General features: G+C 38.9%; 1 protein-coding gene across 1 annotated transcript in view; it reads left to right on the top strand.

Moving 5' to 3' along the window:
• Positions 1–19,243, top strand: part of JAZF1 (JAZF zinc finger 1) — a 265,415-nt gene that overhangs the window by 126,276 nt on the left and 119,896 nt on the right. Inside the window, exon 2 of the mRNA XM_030550851.1 lies at positions 6,293–6,365. Coding sequence (XP_030406711.1) covers positions 6,293–6,365 — 73 coding nt within the window. The remainder of the gene's footprint in view (positions 1–6,292; positions 6,366–19,243) is intronic.

Here is a 19,243-nt window from a genome sequence, read left to right as displayed (position 1 = left end):
TTCGTGGGCTACAGCCCACTTCTTCTGTTAGCCCATGAAAGCTTGTGTTCAAATAAATGTGTTCGTCTCTAAGATGCCACAAGTACTCCTGTTCTTTTTGCAGATACAGACTAACACGGCTGCTAGTCTGAAACTGTAGACTGTGTTTGTTTGTAACATTGGAACTTGGTGCTCTAATCAGTGATTCATTTTTTATAACATGCTCCACTGAAAAAGCTTGGCTTCCTACAACAGCCATATAAAGATGGTGTAGTATAGTTATTTACAGTCTTGGAAGACCAGATTCGTTAAATGCTGACACTTCTTGTCTCCTTGCCAGTTTAAAACAGGGCATATTGGCATGAAAAATTTAAGTGTTCACATCCTATTATTTACCAAAGTTGATCATCTGATGACTGTTTTAGTCGATGTTCAAGTTTTAACAGTGGCATAACCAAACAAAGCAGAGTAGCATCTGGGTAGCTGTACGTTTTGTTTTATTTTAATTAGCTTTATGTTCCATCGCTTATAGCAAAGCTGTGTACAGGCAGAGTAACAATGCAATATAAAGTGAAGTGAAGAAGTTCCCTTGTTTGAATTGTTCATTAGAAAACCTAGTACTGTGGGGGGGATGTGTGAGAGAGAAAGAGAACTGTAGAGTAAATAGCTGTGCTACAAAAACTGCTTATTGCTGCTCTCCTGATGCTATAAAATGTCTTCAGTGATGCATATTGCATTGTGTGAGAGAGAAGAAATAATGAAAGTGACTTATATTTTGCAGTTGGGAAGTGAAGCTTTGTTCTACTGAATCTAAAGAGCTTCACTATATAATTAATGAACGCAGTAAAATAGTGAGTCATTAGTACCACACACTAATAACTCAGGAAGCAGGTGGTTAAAGTGATACTTGTACGGACCAACAACTGATCAATTCCTGCAGCTTTTTGTGTGCACTGATTTGTGGATGCTTGCAGTGAGATATATTGAAGATTCGTCACCTGCAGATACATTTAACTCTATATGTGTTCCATAGAAAACTGTTTAGGCAACTTTGTACTACTAGCCTGCAGAAACTTAAGGAAACGTTGACTGAGTATTTTTATATAGCCATTTATATATATAGAAATATAATTATATTTCTTTTTCAGACTACACAGATCTGTTTTACCATTTGAGTATGTGTAATATTTTCCCTGTCACACCACAAATACAATCTATATCATGTCGGAAACACAGGGATCCGAACTATTAATTTAACTTTGGGCAATATTTATGTTAGTTATTTCACATTGTTTTCTAAATATCATCCATTTGAATATCTGTGTGAATGCCTTTGGGAAGAGAGACTGAAAGAGAGCAGGGGACTCGGAGTCATGGTTTATGGCTTTGGTCCCAGGCATTGCCACTAACTTGCTCTTTAATCTTGAGTAGGACAATTAATCTCTTTTTACCTCAGTTCATCCAGCTGTAAAATGGGTATAATAATTCACAGCTCACTTAGGTAAAAATAGTTTTTAATTAATAATTACTACTAAATAATAGCATATATTCATTATTTGCCCCAAAGTCTGCTAGTGCTATCCACTAAATGGATAGAAATATAAAATAAAATAGACACTATCTGTAGTTAAAGCAGGGCACTAAAAGTCAGAGGGAATAGGGGAAGTAAATACAAGGGTTAGCAGAGTAAAAATTAATGGGATACCTTAGGTTTGTCATGTGCAAATGTTGACTGGTGTTTATACACATCTATATAATGTTTTTCTTATTTTATCTTGTTCAATAACTGCATTGACAATTTTAGGGGGGAATGAGAAATTGGTGGGATGAAAGTAGGGTGACCAGACAGCAAGTGTGAAAAATCAGGATGGAGGTGGGGGAATAGGAGCTTACATAACAAAAAGACCCAAAAATCGGGACTGTCCCTATAAAATTGGGACATCTGGTCACTAGATGAAAGTGGGAGGAGAGAAAGGGAGATAAAGAAATGAAAATGAGATGTGTGAAGGGAGCATGAGAGGAAGGGACGTTGCGGGGAAAGAGTACTGGTATGGGCATGGAGAGGAAGTCAGGGGTAAGGAATGAGTAAATAGCTAATAGGGTTCAAGACTACGGACTAGTCTTCAGTATTGGGATAAGTTATGCTACTCCAGCTACATGAATAATGTAGCTGGAGTTGTCGTAGCTTAGGTCAACTTACCCCTGTGTCTTCACTGCGCTGCCTGGATGGGAGACACTCTCTGGTCGACTTGCCTTACTCCTTTCTGAAAGGTGGAGTACCGTAGTCAACCAGAGAGCACTCTGCTGTCAGTTTAGTGAGTCTTCACTACACCCACTAAATCGACACCCACTGCATTGATTGGAGCAGTGTTGATCTCCCCGATAGTGAAGACCAGCCCTGTGACATAATAGTGCGTACCACAACTGCATGTGGTAATTCTTTGTCTGGGCAGTGGGAAAAACAGGACAGGGCTCCTTTCATGATCCCTGCTGCATTACAAGGCAGGGGAAAGAGGAGCAGACTTACCTGAGTGGCGCCCAAAGGAGAACAAGGAATGACCAGACAAGCTGCGGGCACCAACTCACCTGGGTGAGGGTACTTATATCTGATGTACTCTAAAAGGATCTCTCTCTCTCATCAATCAGTAGCACGCTCCCAACCATGGGATTAAGTAGGACTGGATTTTGTGATCTGCTGTGGTCTTGCACTAGTCTCCTTTTTTTCTTTAGGGCCGATAAGGCATTTGTTCTTCACTGCTAGATTGGCTATGGTGGGGCAGGTTTTTTCTCAGGTCGGGGACCTGGTAAGGTAGATAAGAAGGTTAGGTCAAGATGTTGCAACTTAGTGGATATCAAATGTGGCAGGTACCCTTTGTGGCTACTCATTACAGAGGGACACAGTTCCCTGATAAACAGGAGTTGGAAGTGGATTTAGGGGAGACATCCCCTAAGGAAGCTAGAATAAGGGGGTTGGGGTTCCTAACATCTGGAACAGCAGGGAGACAGTCCTCCCTCCCTGTTTTCCCCATCCCTCTGAACCTGCATATGAAAGGAGAACAGTGGGGTCTCAGCAATGGGCTGATTGTGCCCAGAGTGGGAAAGGAGAGGGTGGATGACAGCCCTCCTCCAAATAAATGGAAGCAATTAAGAAAAAAATTATGACCTGCACCATATGATTTATTGCCGAGTAGTCCCCAGATATGTTAAGTGAATAAAATTGCAGCATTATTAAACTACCCCCATTGTGTCTTGTCTTATCTCTTTCCATGTTGCTGGAACAAAGGCAGGAGAGGTGAGAGAATAGTTAGTTGTAGTCTTGCAGAACCAAGTACTGTGAGGCTGGAGTGAAAGCTGTTCAGAGGAGTGAAACAGAGAAGTATCCAAAAGCTCAGAAGACAGCAGCAACTGCTTCTGTTATTCCCACAGCTTCACCCTCCATTAAAGCTTTAAAGCTCCACCCCAAAAGCCAATAAATAATTGTGCTTGGAGAGTCTCTGATAAGAAGTGCTAAATGCAAGTAAGTTACATTATTATAGGAACAAATAAATATTTAGAAAAGTGAATGTGGTTTTCATTAGTCTAGTGGAAAACATTTTTGGAACTTTAAATTTGAAAGTGAATTTTAGCTTGACCATATTTATTACCCTGTTGTGTTTCTCTTTATGCATACATTCAAGGTCTCAAGCTTTAGAAGTGCAAATGCAAAAGCAGTTTTTAAAGTAATTACAAATTTCACAGTATATCATTTGCTTTTTTGGTGAGTTATGTATGTCATCCAACCAGAGAACAGAAGGAATACTTCATGACTTGTATATAGCCCAACACCGCACTGTGTGTGAAGTGTAATTACCAAATGATTAGCAAACCAAAATATCATTCACTGAAGACATTTTGAAATCAGTTTGATACTATAATATGAGACCTTTGCTACCTGTTCCTAGACAATTTGTGAATAGAATGTGTGTAGCTCGAAAGCTTGTCTGTTTCACCACCAGAAGTTAGTCCAATAAAAGATGCTACAAGAATGCTACAAACAGTGATCTGAGGGTTCAGTTTTGATCTGTCCTGTGCGCAGATGTTAGGTAAACAGTTTCCCACACTGTGTTCTGACATATCAAGATGAACGTCATGTGGGCTTTCTTATCTTCAGTCAGTGCTAAGGGGAGCTGCTCCCATAAAGCAAATAGGTGGTGGACACTCCACTATAAAGTTTTTCCGTTAGCCCCTCTCTCCCACATATACATGTAGCGCTCTGACTGAAACCAGCCCCAAAGTCGCCTCATTCAGTCACAGAGACTGTTCATTGTTGATGAAGGTTAATCCAAGTTAAGAACTGGATTAGGGAAGCTGCAGTTATTTAGCGACAGATGCCTAAACTTGGGTTGAAGCAGTTTTAGGATGACCCCGACGGGGGATAATGATCTGCAGACATTCTGCATGAAGGCAGACCCCTGGTAGACCTTGAACCACAAAGATGTAAATCTAACAGAGTTCATCATGACGCAGGTTGCGTGCTTGGTTTGCTAAATGAATGGAGGTCTCACGGTAATGCAAAGGCACATATAAGAGAGATTTTTGTGTTTGAGCCTGCCATTCCTGGTTGAGTGGAGCATAAAGATAACATATAAGATAACTGATTTGTCACTATCTTCAGTTAGAGCAGTCCAGCGCACTGTGTGTTGGTGATCGCTGTAATCTCTGTAGTCTGCAACTGCTTTTCAGACATAAGAAAAGGTCTGTTTCCTGTTAAAAAGTAATTGGCTACAGGCTATTGATCTGCTTGACACTATGTATGTATATGTGACTGTTCTCTAAACCTGCTCAATCAAATACGTTGTCATTGTAAGTTTCTATCTATGTATGGGCGTGTTGGTGAAGTATGTTGTCAAACTTAAGAGTCTGAGTTGCCATGGAACAAATCTGGGTGGCCAGGGGAAGTCTTTTTGAATTATTCTTAAGCTTTATGGCAGCCCAGGAGTGACTGCACTCATTAAACAAAATGTTAATTGACTAGAACTGAGAACTGAATAATCTTGTATTCCTCAGTTAAAAACTGACATTCCTTTTGATGGAAGTTTTACCTGAGTAGGGCTAAAGAATTGGGGCCTGAGATTATTATCGGAATGTTTTTAAATAGAATACAGATGCTGCTGACTAGCTCAAAAGCACATATGACAAGTATTAGAGAAATAAACTTTTGAAAAATAACATCGCTTAAAGTTGTGTGGAGAAAATAGGTTCAGTCTAGAATATTGCAAGAGTGTTGACAATATTCTTTCCAGTGAGAAATGAAAGATGGATACCAGCAGTACTATAGAGAGCTATTTAGTAAAACAGTCTGCATTCTTCATAGTTAGGAAACATAAGTTGTCCATGGAATTGCTGTTAAAGACGTACGTACAGTTTGTGATAATGACAGCATAGTAATGTTCATACGCATGATACACCTTTTGTGCTGGAAGCTTTTTAAAACCATTCTTGTTATTCATTTCTAAAAGGTCTCTATTGGAACATGAGGCCACACTTAAAATCAAGATTATCCTGTTTTTTCTTACAGTACTTTTTGGTTTTTTAAAACTGTGTATGCTCTTTCTTCATTTCAGCAACATGGACTAAGACTGCTTCTTTGTGTAGATAAAAGCAAAGTTGAATTGAACAAGACTAGTGCATAAAACCAGGTACAGTTCATTCTTGAACGGTAAAGTCAGTGTTAGTGGGAACTGACGAATGCTTGCTTCTCTGCTTCTGAGGGGCAATCCTCTGCTGGGCATATATTTTGCTACATGTGTACTTTCATGTGCATTTCTGATTAAAAGAGTTAGAAAATAACACACCTAGGGTAGGAGAAGAAGCAGAATTTGTGTGCAGAGGTAAATAGGTGATGAACCTCAACAGATAGTTGTTTGTGAAAACTGATCCCTTTGTAAAGTGTCACAGTTTGTTGATCAAGTTTAGAAATGTCTTAAAAGAAATCTTTAATTCTTGACTTTATTTAATTTTTAACAGTGTAAACCATGGAAATGATGCCAATATTGTTACTATAAGCAATGAAAACTAATATTTATGAGAGGGATTATGATGTTTGTATGACAGATGGAAATGATATCACTGTTGATGTTTGGAATTTCCTTGAAAAGTAATGCAATATCTTGTTCTTTATGAATGAATGAACAAATGATTGTGCTGCTCTGAGCTTATTCTAAGAAGGGGTTTAGCTACGGTACTTTACATTTTTCTTCTTCAGATATGTTGCTTATAGACTCCTATATTTCAGTGCAAATATAGCAAATTCATACTTGTATTTTTATTACAGATACAGACCCACGTGTGTTAGAGAAACAAGAACTACAACAGCCAACATATGTTGCTCTAAGTTACATTAACAGGTAAGCATTTTTTTCAATTGTAAATATGACCTACTATGGTTTACCCTGACAGGCAGCAATATATGTGCATATTATATATACCAGAACAGTGCACATACTTACACACTTCTTACTTTATTTAAAATTTTATACTGCATGTTTGCTAACTTCTGAAAATATTTACATAGTTTACTGGATGTCTGATCATCTTGATACCCTGGGCTGAGAATTAAACCTTTTATGTTAAGACCTATATTGTACAGAACAAGTGTTTTAAAATATTCTGTGTTAAAATGTCTGTAACAGAATATATTTAGTTTAATCAAAATGCCTAGTTGGAGATGGTTGCAAACTGGTATGCTTTTAAAAAAAAATCTATAATGTCACTTCATTTGCAGCTGGCAAGAGAAGCCTTTTTAAAGCTAGCATGTTTTTGGCATGTCGGCTTGCATAAGTCTTTGTAAAGACACACCCTTTCTATGAGAAAATATAGTGAACATGCGGAGACTAAAAGCGGTGGAGGGAAAAGGGTCCTACCAATTAATGGACTAATACTGCAGTCTAAGCCTTATTGACTTCAGAAATTTTCTCTTCAGGGGTAAGCGTCTGCCTGCATGTGTAGAATCAGGGCCGACATGAATACATGGCCTGGACATTATCAGCTTTTGTAATTCCATGACTGAAGTCTAATTTATATGGGTGGATTATTAAACAGTCCTCTGTGAGGTGTTGTTATTTAGGAGCATGTGTACACTGTTGTAATTCCCAGTTAGAACAGAAATGTATGTGCTAGCTCTGTTCCAGCTAGTGCACTAAAAATAGCAGTGTGGCTGTGGTAGCACAGGCAGTGGCTTGGGCTAGCCACCCACGAATGTACTTAGGATCTTTGACAGGGTTGTACTCGAGTAGCTAACCCATGCTGCTGCAGCCACACTTTTATTTTTAACACATTAGCTTGAGCAGAGTTAGTGCATGGATATCTGCCCAATCTGGGAATTGCACCTTCCGACTGAAGTTGTTACAGCAAGGGACTAGGAGTCAAGTATTTTGTATTCTCCCACTGATTTGTGTCTAGAGCATATGCAAATCATTAAATCATGTTACCTCTCTGTGACTTGATTTTCCCATCAATAAGATGGATATGTTGTAATAGTTCCTAATTCTCAAAGGTGTTGTGAGACCTACTTAAAAGAACTGAAAGCACTCTGATGTTCTCTAATGAAAGGTGCTGTGTATAACATGTGCAAAGTTTTGTTGTTGTTTACTATTAGTATGTGCTTGCTCTGCAGTCTCTTTTTAGGAGATAGTAAGTGGGGAAGGCCTGAAATGAGCCACTTTATTTTCATTCTCTTTAAAAGGCTCCAGGCTTTTTAATCACTTGATCATCATTCAGTTCATTTTGTCAATAATTTGGAATAATTAAAAATAAATATTTTGCAAGATGCTGGGCATTGGAATATGAATTTACTTTTATAATCTTGTTGCTTCCTGGAAAGAGTCACTCCCTAGAGTGCACTTGTGAAATTTCAAAGCAGTAAAGGGAGTTTCCTGGCTAAAACTCTGTTTAGTGCTTTGAAAATGTACCTCAGCCAGTGTCTCTCTCTTTTTAAAGTCTGGCCAGAGTCACCAGATGCATTAAATTTAAGACCTAAAGTTGCTCTTGCTTTTAAATTGTTGAATGAGAGCACAGTTGTGAACCTCGGTGTATGCCAGTGCAGGAGAATTAGATGGCCAGCTGTATCTCACATCACAGCCTCACCTCACCTCCCTCTCTTCATTCACCCTATTCAGGTGGACAGGGCATGAGTGGGGAGCAGATGAAGCCTTGACTTTCTCTCCCCGTCCTTGATGTGCCAGACAGCTGAGCTGAGCCAGAGCAGAGGCAAGTAGTCTGTGCAAGGCAGAGAGCTGGTGCAGATTACATCTCTCCTGAGAGAAGGGTGAACCAAGAGCCATATTGTGAGACAGAGATCTGGTCTGTTCCCGAGGCAGTACAACTAAGCAATGCCCCTTATTTAGGGATTTTAGTAAAGCCACAAGTTAGCCCTAACTAAACATACATGAAGTATCTCACACAATGTGGCATTCTTCATTTAAAACAGGTTTCCCCATTTTGGGTAAATCACCATGCTGCTGTTTTAGGGATGTTTGGGTTTCTTTTACAGAAAAAGTCAGTGATTCTTGGGATTTGTTTTTCTTTTCCAGTCACTTGGGAGATATATATTTGAGACAGGTACTATATGAGCTTATCTGTATCGATAGATAGGATGCCAATTTCTATCTCTGTCTTTGCTCTGTGGAGGCCGAGATACGAATCTGAGCCTGTCACTGCTCTCAACCTCATAAGGCTGGGCAGACTGACCCTAGATCTCAGTGCAAAGTACTGACAATAGACTGCAATGCCAACCCACTGAGTTTAAACTTGCCTAAATTATACGTGAAATAAGTGTGTTGGTCCCATCTTAGTTTTTGTTGTTGGATTCCCCACCCCCCCAAACATCTAAAATCCACTATACAGTTTGGGATAGTTTCTGCTCCAGAGGAGGGATGACAGTGAAATAATGGAGGAAGTATATGAAAGTAAGCACTGGAGTGCGTTTTAGTGAGTGACTATTTTACCTGACAAAAGAAGATACATGTGGTTGATAATAACTGGCATTGGCGTGATTTCCTCTATGAGAAAAATTACTGTTCTTCCTGAAGAAGGTATTACTCTTTAAAAAAAATTTAAAGGGTTGCCACTAACTTCAAAAAGGTTTGTATGATATATTTTTGTGTAGTATTAACATAAAGTTAGAAAGAGATTTTTATTCCCCCCTCTCCCAGTGTGTTTGTTTTGTACATAAGTGTTTGGGTGACAGAGGCATTTAAAAATTAGGAAAAGGTTATTGTAAAATCACAGAAATTGCCAATGGTATTTTCAGAATCATGTCTAATATTGGAAACTACTTTAAACTCTAAATTTCAAATTGATTGTCTTCCTTTTAAATTGTGTGTGATTGAAGCTGTTTAGTTAGTGGTTATTTTGCCCAAATGTTTCACTTGCAATATCATTTTGTAGAACAAAGATTAATTGCTTCAGTAATTAACATTTGTGCATATAGACCTTATTTAATTTTTTTATTTCAAGCCAACCTACTGTCATTTAATTTTTTTGAGTTGTTTTAAGCAATAGTTTCATTGAACCACCTGCTATATGCAGCTCAAGGGAACAGCTGTGTCCATTGCACTAAAAAGACATGCGTTCTGTCTACATATTCCAGAGCTGGGTTCTGCTTTGTTATCCGAGGCTTGGAATTCAGATTTTGTAGCCTATTACATGTCATAAGCATGTTGCATACTGTTCAATATCAAACACCAGGTACTCAATGGTGTTTGATATTGAATAGTATGCAATATGCTTTTATGGTTGCAAAGTGGAACAGAACTTAGCCTGGTTCCTGCTGTGAGCTTCAGACCTTAAAACAATCTTCCTCTGCAGGTTTGGATGTTCACTGTGTTCTGTGTGGGCCATGCATTCTCATGGAGCCTGAGAAAATAAGAATTCTTAACGCTGTGGGGTTGCCAAAGCTGAATTATAAAATCAGTACATTTTGAGTGCATAGGGGCAAGAAGAAAGGATGATAAGTCACTCGTGCGGGCTACATTGTCTGCTGATAGGTCACATTATGTGATGAGCAGCACAAATATAACTACAGCCTACATTTGGGATATTTGTATGATGTCTTGTGTGTTTGCTGTAATAACATTAAAATGGTAGCAGAAGTGGAGAGCAGAGGAAAGGGGTTACTAAAACATGGTGTTTTTTTTTTACTTTAGATCACTCTTCCCCATTCTCTTCCTCTTCCAACCCTACCTCCGATCCCTGAAATTATTTTTTCAGGAATATAGGTGGTAGAATGTTTTATGTTCCCATAAAGCTGTCCTGCAGTGGCTCAAGAGCACAAGTACCAAACTCAGGGCAAACTGTTAAGAACCAGGGCACAAACCCGAAAGTGGTTGTGAGTTCTATACTTAGATTTCACTAACTAAGTATGAAGTGTAAACTTCTCAGGCACTGTAGCAGCTTTAACACAGAGTTGCAGACGGTGACCTTGGGTACTCCAGTCTGTTTTGCCATCCAGGTGAGCCTACCTTTGTGATAAATGGCCCCTTACACCAAGTATTGTAGCAATATTCAGTTTATTTCCAGTTCCAAAGGACCAGTCACTTACTCTAGGTCAATTGCACTTTAGATCTCACACCAAAGACAACATTTGTGGCCAATCCTGTGATATACTATCTAAAGATTGATTATATTAGAATAGGAAACATGAGATTTATTTACAGGATTAGAGCAGGTAAACATATATACACACAAATTAGTTTCAGTCTTAAGTTTTGAAAAGTAATAGAAGCTTCTATAATAAATAAGCTCTTTGTGGCCGTCAGGGCTAACCCAGGTTAAGCACTTGGTATCTTTTGCTTATGCCTAGTAATCCCTGTTCCCATAGTCCAAGCTGCTTACAGTTACAGTTCCTTCTTGTAAGGTGCTTTTATTCCCTTCCCTCCCTTGAGCTCTGAGCTGCAAACTAGGCTGATGGAAGGAATTCACTTGCATGACTCATTTTGATGGGGGAAGAAGGGGGAAAGAGCAGTCAGCAAAGTCTTTTGTGCCTCAATAATTTGTTTGATGTTGATGGGTCTTCCTTGTTGTGCATGAGATAATAGCTTCTGTTGGAGACCAGCATTCCACACTAGGTAATGTGTGTCTCCTGTTTGGTGAGTTACAGAGGCTTACAATACAAACGCTCAAATGTTATCATATAATATAGGATACAGATATTATAAGCGATATTAATGCATGCAGCAACTTACAAACATGCCATAAACTCTTAACACATTCTTATAATTCTAATACCCATTTTAACAGTGCTAACACACAGGTGAGCCAGACTGGTTCCAGCTACGTATGTGACAATTTAGGCTTGGGGACCTTGGCATGAGCTGGCACTTGGTCTGCCAGCATCACAGCTCCCTTACCTTCTAATGCAGCTCCCAAATTATGGTCATCTGAGTCATTTGAGGCTCAGGCCTCATCTCTGCAGGAGATCTGCTGCAATTACAGCTATCAGCCATGGATGTACTAGTGCACAAGAGTAGGCTAGCTAAACTTCTGTTTGTGCTGTTGGAGTTTTTCTTTGCTTGAAAGCAGGATAAGCTTCTCCAGTGCAAATCTCAGCTTGCAGAGGGTTAGACGATCTAGAGGTTTGCACCAGTAACTGACTAAAATCGCAGCAAATTCCTGGTATAGACGAGGCATAAGTGAATGCCCTTCTTAACATAATCCACCAATATTGATGATTGCCTCCTGATTGCATTGCCTTTTACTCTCAGAAGTCAAGATGGGAGTCAATAAGATACAGTACTCCCAGAGCTGATGCACTTCATCTGCATCCATTCCATAATTACAGAGACAGCAGATTGCAAGGTAGTCAGAAATGTATATCCGTAATTCTGGTGCCATTCAGAAAGAGATTTCAGTTCAATAATCCTTCAGGGGTAGTTTTTCAGAATGCTGAGCTGCAACATCTGCTACTCCTTAGAGATCTTTCTTTTGTGCACGTTAACAAGAGGGGCTCCAGGCACCTATTTGTCTTATTTCATTTAGATGTGAAGATCAGTGGCAGTAATCTACATGATTTGTCACTTTTCTCTTGTGTGCTGCACCTTGGAGTTAATTAACATGGTTATGAATCTTGCTCAGTCTATTATTTGAACATTCTCACCTACATGACACTCATTTATGTTTCTGAGACTGTTGGTCTGGGACTTGAGTAGAGACATTTCTTAACTCTGTCATATTATAGTACCACATAATGTACTGTGCTTGAAGAACACTATCAAGGTTTTTAGGCCTAACATATTACCTATTTTTCTAATGGGAAAGATCTTCCAGTGCCTTTTTATGCCAAGAAAGATGTTTGATATCAGGCATTACTGAGTACAAATTGTTGACCCAAAAACAAAAACCCTGTGTCTCAATTTCAAATCCCTCTTTTCAAATCCATTTTATTTTTAAATGATTATTGCTGGTAATATAAAAAGGCAATCACGAGGGAAAATATTTTCATTGTTCTAAGAAGGCAATATTAATAATTGTACGGATATTTAAAAAAAATGAACAGTTGATGCCAAGACATAATTATAATGGAATATTTCCCCTACTGAAATGTATACAATAAGTAGGAAGCTAGAAGTTCACTAAAGGCTTGAAAATAGATCAGAAATGCATGCCACAATGATTGATGTTTTATAAGTGACCACTCAGAAATAGCGAGGAGTCCTTGTGGCATCTTAGACATGAACAGATTTAATTGGGCATAAGCTTTCATGGGCTAGAACCCACTTCATCAGATGCGTGGAGTGGAAAATACAGGAGCAGGTATAAATACATGAAAGGATGGGAGTTGCCTTACCAAGTGTGAGGTCAGTCTAACAAGACAGTTCAATTAATAGTAGGATACCAAGGGAGGAAAAATAACTTTTGTAGTGGTAATGAGAGTGGCCCATTTCAAACAGTTGACAAGAAAGTGTGAGTAACAGTAGGGGGAAATTAGTGTGGGAGGAAATTAGGTTTAGGTTTTATAATGACCCAACCACTCCCAGTCTTTATTCAGGCCTAATTTGATGGTGTCCAGTTTGCAAATTAATTCCAGTTCTGCAGTTTCACATTGGATTCTGTTTTTGAAGTTTTTTGGTTGAAGAATTGCCACTTTTAAGTCTGTTATTGAGTGACTAGAGAGTTTGAAGTGTTCAACTGTTTTTTGAATGTTATAATTCCTGATATCAGATTTGTGTCCATTTATTCTTTTGCGTAGAGACTGTCCTGTTTGGCCAATGTACATGGCAGAGAGGCATTGCTGGCACATGATGATATATATCACATTGGTAGTTGTGCAGGTGAATAAGCCCCTGATGGCGTGGCTGATGCGATTAGGTCCTATGATGGTGTCCCTTGAATAGATATGTGGGCAGAGTTGGCACCAGGGTTTGTAGCAGGGTTTGGGTCCTGGGTTGGTGTTTTTGTTATGTGGTGTGAAGTTGCTGGTGAGTATTTGTTTCAGGTTGGGGGACTGTCTGTAAGCAAAGACTGGCCTATCTCCCAAGATATGTGAGAGTAAAGGATTGTTCTTCAGGATAGGTTGTAGATCCTTGATGATGCACAGGAGAGGTTTCAGTTGGGGGCTGTAGGTGACAGCTAGTGGCGTTCTGTTACTTTCTTTGTTGGGCCTGTCCTGTAGTAGGTGACTTCTGGGTACCCTTCTGGCTCTGTCAATCTGTTTCTTCACTTCACCAGGTGGATATGGTAGTTTTAAGAACGCTTGATAGAGATCCTGTAGATGTTTGTCTCTGTTTGAGGGATCAGAGCAAATGCAGGGCGCCTGGGGGAGGGGGTGGCAAGAGGGGCAATTTGCCCCAGGCTCCGGGCCCTGCAGGGGCCCCCATGAAAGTTTTTTGAGGCCCCTGGAGTGGGGTCCTTCACTCACTCCAGGGGCCCCAGAAAACTCTCGCGGGGTCCGGGCCCCTGGAGCTTCTTCCACTCCAGGTCATCGTTGGCAATTCAGCAGCGGGGGATCCTTCCGCTCCAGGATCCACCGCCGAAGTGCCCTGAAGACCCGCGGTGGGGGGGTCCTTCCGGCACTTCAGCGTGGGTCCCGGGGCGGATCTTCAGTGGCAGTTAGGTGATGGGGGGGTCCTTTCGCTCCAGGACCCGCCGCCGAAGTGCCTCGAAGACCCGTGAGGGGGGTGTCCTTCCGGCACTTCGGCGATGGGGGCCCCCTGCCGCTGAAGACCCCAGGCCCCCTGAATCCTCTGGGCAGCCCTGAGCAAATGTGGTTGTATCTTAGAGCTTGGCTGTAGACAGTGGATCATGTGATGTGGTCTGGTTGAAAGCTGGAGGCAGGTAGGTAAGTATAGCGGTCAGTAGGTTTCCAGTATAGGATTTCAACAATTACCACCCCACCATCAACCTCAGCTTGGACCAGTCCACACAAGAGGTCCACTTCCTCGACACTACAGTGCTAATAAGCGATGGTCACGTAAACACCACCGTACGCTGCGTGAGGATACCAAAGAAGTTATTTTTCCTCCCTTGGTATCCTACTTTTAATTAAATTGTCTCATTAGACTGACCTCACACTTGGTAAGGCAACTGCCATCTTTTCATGTATTTATACCTGCTTCTGTGTTTTCCACTCCATGCATCTGATGAAGTGCTTTCTAGCCCATGAAACCTTATGCCTAAATAAATCTGTTAGTCTCTGTGGTGCCACAAGAATTCCTCGTTGTTTTTGCTAATACAGACTAAATGACTACCACTCTGAAACCACTCAAATAGATAAATAGATAAATTTATTGGCTATAAACTGTTAATATATCTTAATATATAAAATATGATTTTATCTTTTCCTACATAATTTATTAGTCGTAGCTATTAAAAACAGCATAGATTAATCTGTTGCAAAAAAGAGGAGTGAAAGCTGACTTTAAGATTCAAGAACTATATCCAAAATAATGCCTGTAAAACTGCAAGGGGAAAAAAATTAAGATTAATTTTTTAATATGCTGATTTTTGTAACACAGAAATATTGTAAAAATGTTTTAATTCTTGTGTATAAACACTTCTTTAAAAATAGTCTAAGCTATTCTAATTGTCTGTCTAATATGGTCTACTGCCGAGAAAAGAGAATTTGCAGTGTCTTTGGCACTGACTTATACATTCTTTTCTCAGCAGCAGGCTGCATCTTTGGACCATATTAGAAACAGACATTAAAACAGGAGGGTTCGTCTGAAGATATATTAGCCACTGCTGCACACTCTAGTAGGTTTTTGCTTTCTCTCTGTGTCTCCTATTCATATTATGTCTTTTTATTACCTTTCATATATGTTCACTGTTTTGCCTCTAAAATAGATTGGCCACGGCTCAGAATAAGGTCAGCAAATATTCAAGTCACATATATCAGACCCCAATGAAGAATGAAGCTACAATGTCATCTGTTGCCTCAGGCTGTAGCAGGTTCACAAATAGATTTCCTGATACATTTGATGATCAGCCTGCACTGTTAGTTCCTTGTCTATTGTGGCAAGGTTAAAGACTTTGCATACCATATTTTGTTGGTCTGCTGTAGAAGGAGCCCTGGTTTTCTTCAGGGCAATATTCTTTTTATGGTCTGGTATTCGTAAATTAGGGCTATGTTCAGTAACGGTACTTTACCATCTCAAAATAATTAAAATAGCTTGTCTCATTGATATAAATGCATTTCCATAGCAAAAATAGTTATTTCAAATGTTGAAAAATAACATTACAGTGATAAATATTCCCAAGAGGAGGAGGAGGAGGAGGGGTGGTGGTGATGGTGGTGATGATGATGATGATGTGTGAAATATATTTATCTCAAGTCATAGGTTTCCTTTCAAAGTGTGGAGGGCAGGGGGAGAGAAATCCAGTGTTGTGGAATCAGTTATATAGAATTCTTGCAATCTTTTAAATTTCTAAACAGTCCTAATCCTTTCTCCCCTTCCTGCCAGCAGGTTAATTTCATAACCCAGATAGACTGTCATTCTGCTGAATCATAGGCAAAAAGAAAGAGAGAATACACGTCATTTTAATCAGTTTATTTTGTTTCCCTCTCTCTCAAAAACATTACTTGGGTTTTTCCAGGTCATGATTCAAAAATGACTTTTCACAAGATTGTGAAAATAGCATTTGCTAAGGACCAGATCCTGAAGTCATTATTTAGCTTTCATTCAGTTTTTACTCGGTCCGTATACAGGCAAAGCTTTGCCTAAAAGGCTAAGCGAAAGCTGAGTGAAGATCTCAGAATCTGACTAAAAATGTGGTATGTAGTAAAATGTAGGACTTTATGCAGTAGTACTTCTTTGGTTTAGCAGTTCCCAAGATCAAAAAGCAGCTGCCAATCTTGTTTCTCCTGAAAATTGATAGATGTAGCGTTAACATTTTTTAAAGGCATAAATTTATCTGATTTTACACTTCATTAGGAGATTAGATATAAACTAATAGTTATTTTGATAGGTTTCTTTTTATTCAAATGAAAATGGAAAGTATTAGCCTTTTTTGCATGGAGTATAGATATTACTGAAATAAAAGTTATGTTTATATTTGCCACTTGGGTGTAACATTTTGAAATAGAATTCAAAATCAAATGCTACCTGGCATTGAATATTGGTTATATCAAACTTAGATACAGGCTCCTGTGTTAAGAGTGATATCTGTTATTTCCATTCACATAGCATGAGTTCACGCAAATTGGATTTGCATTGGACTAGCACTGATTATTTACATCCTTTAATATTTAAAGGCCAGATTAGGGCCTTTTGAAAATTGCACAATGACAAATACTGAACCTTGTTTTTCCCCCTCCAAAAAAAACACTTTCACTATTGGCCCTTTTTGGTCATTCTTGGCAATAAAACCAAGAGCTGAACGTGTGTAGTGACTGAATAACCTACTTACCCCTAGAAATGATCTGTCCATGTAAGCAATGGGAAATTTTGGCAGGGCAATGTGAGGAAGTTTACAATGCCACTTTGCATGATGAATCAGCAACTGTTCTATGTTTGGATGAATAAAGGGTTTCAGCATCCAGGCTGGTCACTCCAGTACCTTTCGCCAACAGTATTCATGTAACTTTTTTTTTTTAAATAAACAATATTGAAATAAAAGGACATTGCTCAGAAGGCCCATGTTTTGCAAAAATGATACAGAAGCACTTTACTAATAGTTTTTTGGTCAAGGCACTGGACTGGGACTCGGAAGATCTAGGTTTATTTCCTGCCCTGCCTGTGTGGTATAGTGTCATCTTTGGCAATAGCTGGTTACATTGAAAACAATGGAAAGACTCCTGGTAACTTCAGTGGATGCTGGATCAGGTCCATCATTTTTCTGGGCCTCAGTTCCTTATCTCTGAAATGGGGATAATAATATTTCCTTACTTCATAGGTAAATTGTGAGGATTAACTCATTAACGTTTGTGAGCTGCTTGGCTACTGTGATGATAAGGGCCATACAAATAGTTGTCGAGACCATCATAACAAAATATCAGTTGAGTTTAAACATCCATTCCTTTGCATGAGGCACCGGAATTCAGTGGAATCAAAATTTTTGTTCCTAAAAAGCATAAATAATGACACTAGCACAAAATTACTCTCCATTGACACCTATTATCAATTTGAAGCTGAATGATTACAGACTTCATAGTCCTCTCTGGGTTTTTGTATATAAAAAACTATGGGTTACTCTTGCTTTGGTGCCGCAAAATGTGGAGTAATTCTTAGCTATCTTCATGCTATTGCTTCTATCAATAAGAAGACCTTGTTGCTGAGATTTTAATCTTTATTCTTCCAAGTATGTTGAGGAAATGAAGCAAGGAACAAAGTTAGAAATCAAATAGAGTTTCTGGTACGGTACTTGGAAACTCGTGATCAAATTCTTTATTGTTGAGGCTGGTGTGGCCACATTCATCCCCTGAGATAATCGGGTGAACCTCCACAGAATTCAGTAGAAAGACCTTGTTTTCATCCAGGACTGAACCTGACTCAGAATTAATAAGGTTAAAATTTGATGATTGGACTATTCAAATGTAAATCTTCTTAGATTCAACTAGACTTCTACCTGAAATCTGTATCTTTATTGGCACGTCTCTGTTTGGTGCAGGGTCCCTGAAATGTATTAACACTTTAAAGAGGCAGAATATCCTGTCCTGTTTCTGAGCCCTGAATGAAAAAGATCAATGAAATATACTTTTAAGATGCATTTCGGCTTTTACCAGTCATACCACAAATGAATTCTTTTAAAAACTGATCCAACCTGAAACTTTACTTATCAATTATAAATTTGACTTTTAATAGGAAAAAGCAAAATTGCTTTGTTTTCTGTGCCATATTTTAAAGCTCATTTAAAAAAATCTTTTCCCTGCCTACTTGCCTCAGAATAATGCACTTTCTCTTAATAATGCTGGTGCCCAGCTTCATAAAAGAGAAAATTGGTGCAAGAGATTTTTCTCGTCATGAATCCTATTCAAGTCCTGTATTTATCCATGAGAATATCTCTACAGAAGAATCTGATGCATTTTTGAGTTGCTGTCCCATATGTTCGAGTATTTTAAATGTTTGATACGTTTATAGTGGTTAGTACTGCAGTTCTCTTGCCTATTTCTTAAATAAAACTTTCCCTTCTGTAACATAATACTGTCTTATTTGTATTAAATACCATACTTCTGTAAAAGTATAATCATTCTCTCAGAACATTACTCTCACTTGCACTGGGGAAGAAGGTGCATGCAGATGCTTCCAGTAGCTGCTGGATTGAATATTTGTGACAGAATACAGAAACAAATGGATCAAAGTAACATATCACTTGACAGATAATATTTTTCTGTCTCTAACTTATTTTTATGTTTGTGGTGACTAAGTCGATCATGTGTTTTTATTCATGTAGTCATATCTTTACACTCTGCCATCTGACTTGTTCTGGAGATGGAACAAGACAAACTTCAGATGATAATTTAAACAAGATGTGCCGAATGAATTTTATTTAGCGCAAGGGGAATGCCTTTGGGTTTGGAAAGATTTATGCAGTTGGCTTTCTTTTTCTCTCTCTCGTTCTCACTCTGTCTTTAGCTGTTTTTAAACTAAACAAAATATAAAATGCCCAAGATTTATAAAATGCATGGCTCTTTTATTTCATGTCAGAAATTAAGATTAAAAAAGGGTAAATCAGCACTTTAAGGAAAATCCCCAGCATTATTCTCAAATTAAAAAAAAATAGGATGAATTAAAATGCAAAGTGCATTCTAGAATGTATTTTTGAAGACTATCAGAGAAAGCTGAGTAGCTTT

The sequence above is a fragment of the Gopherus evgoodei genome, chromosome 2 (assembly GCF_007399415.2).
Source record: "Gopherus evgoodei ecotype Sinaloan lineage chromosome 2, rGopEvg1_v1.p, whole genome shotgun sequence".
Lineage (NCBI taxonomy): Eukaryota > Metazoa > Chordata > Testudines > Testudinidae > Gopherus > Gopherus evgoodei.
Note: the sequence above shows the minus strand (reverse complement) of the source record. Positions and strands in the feature narration are given on the sequence as shown.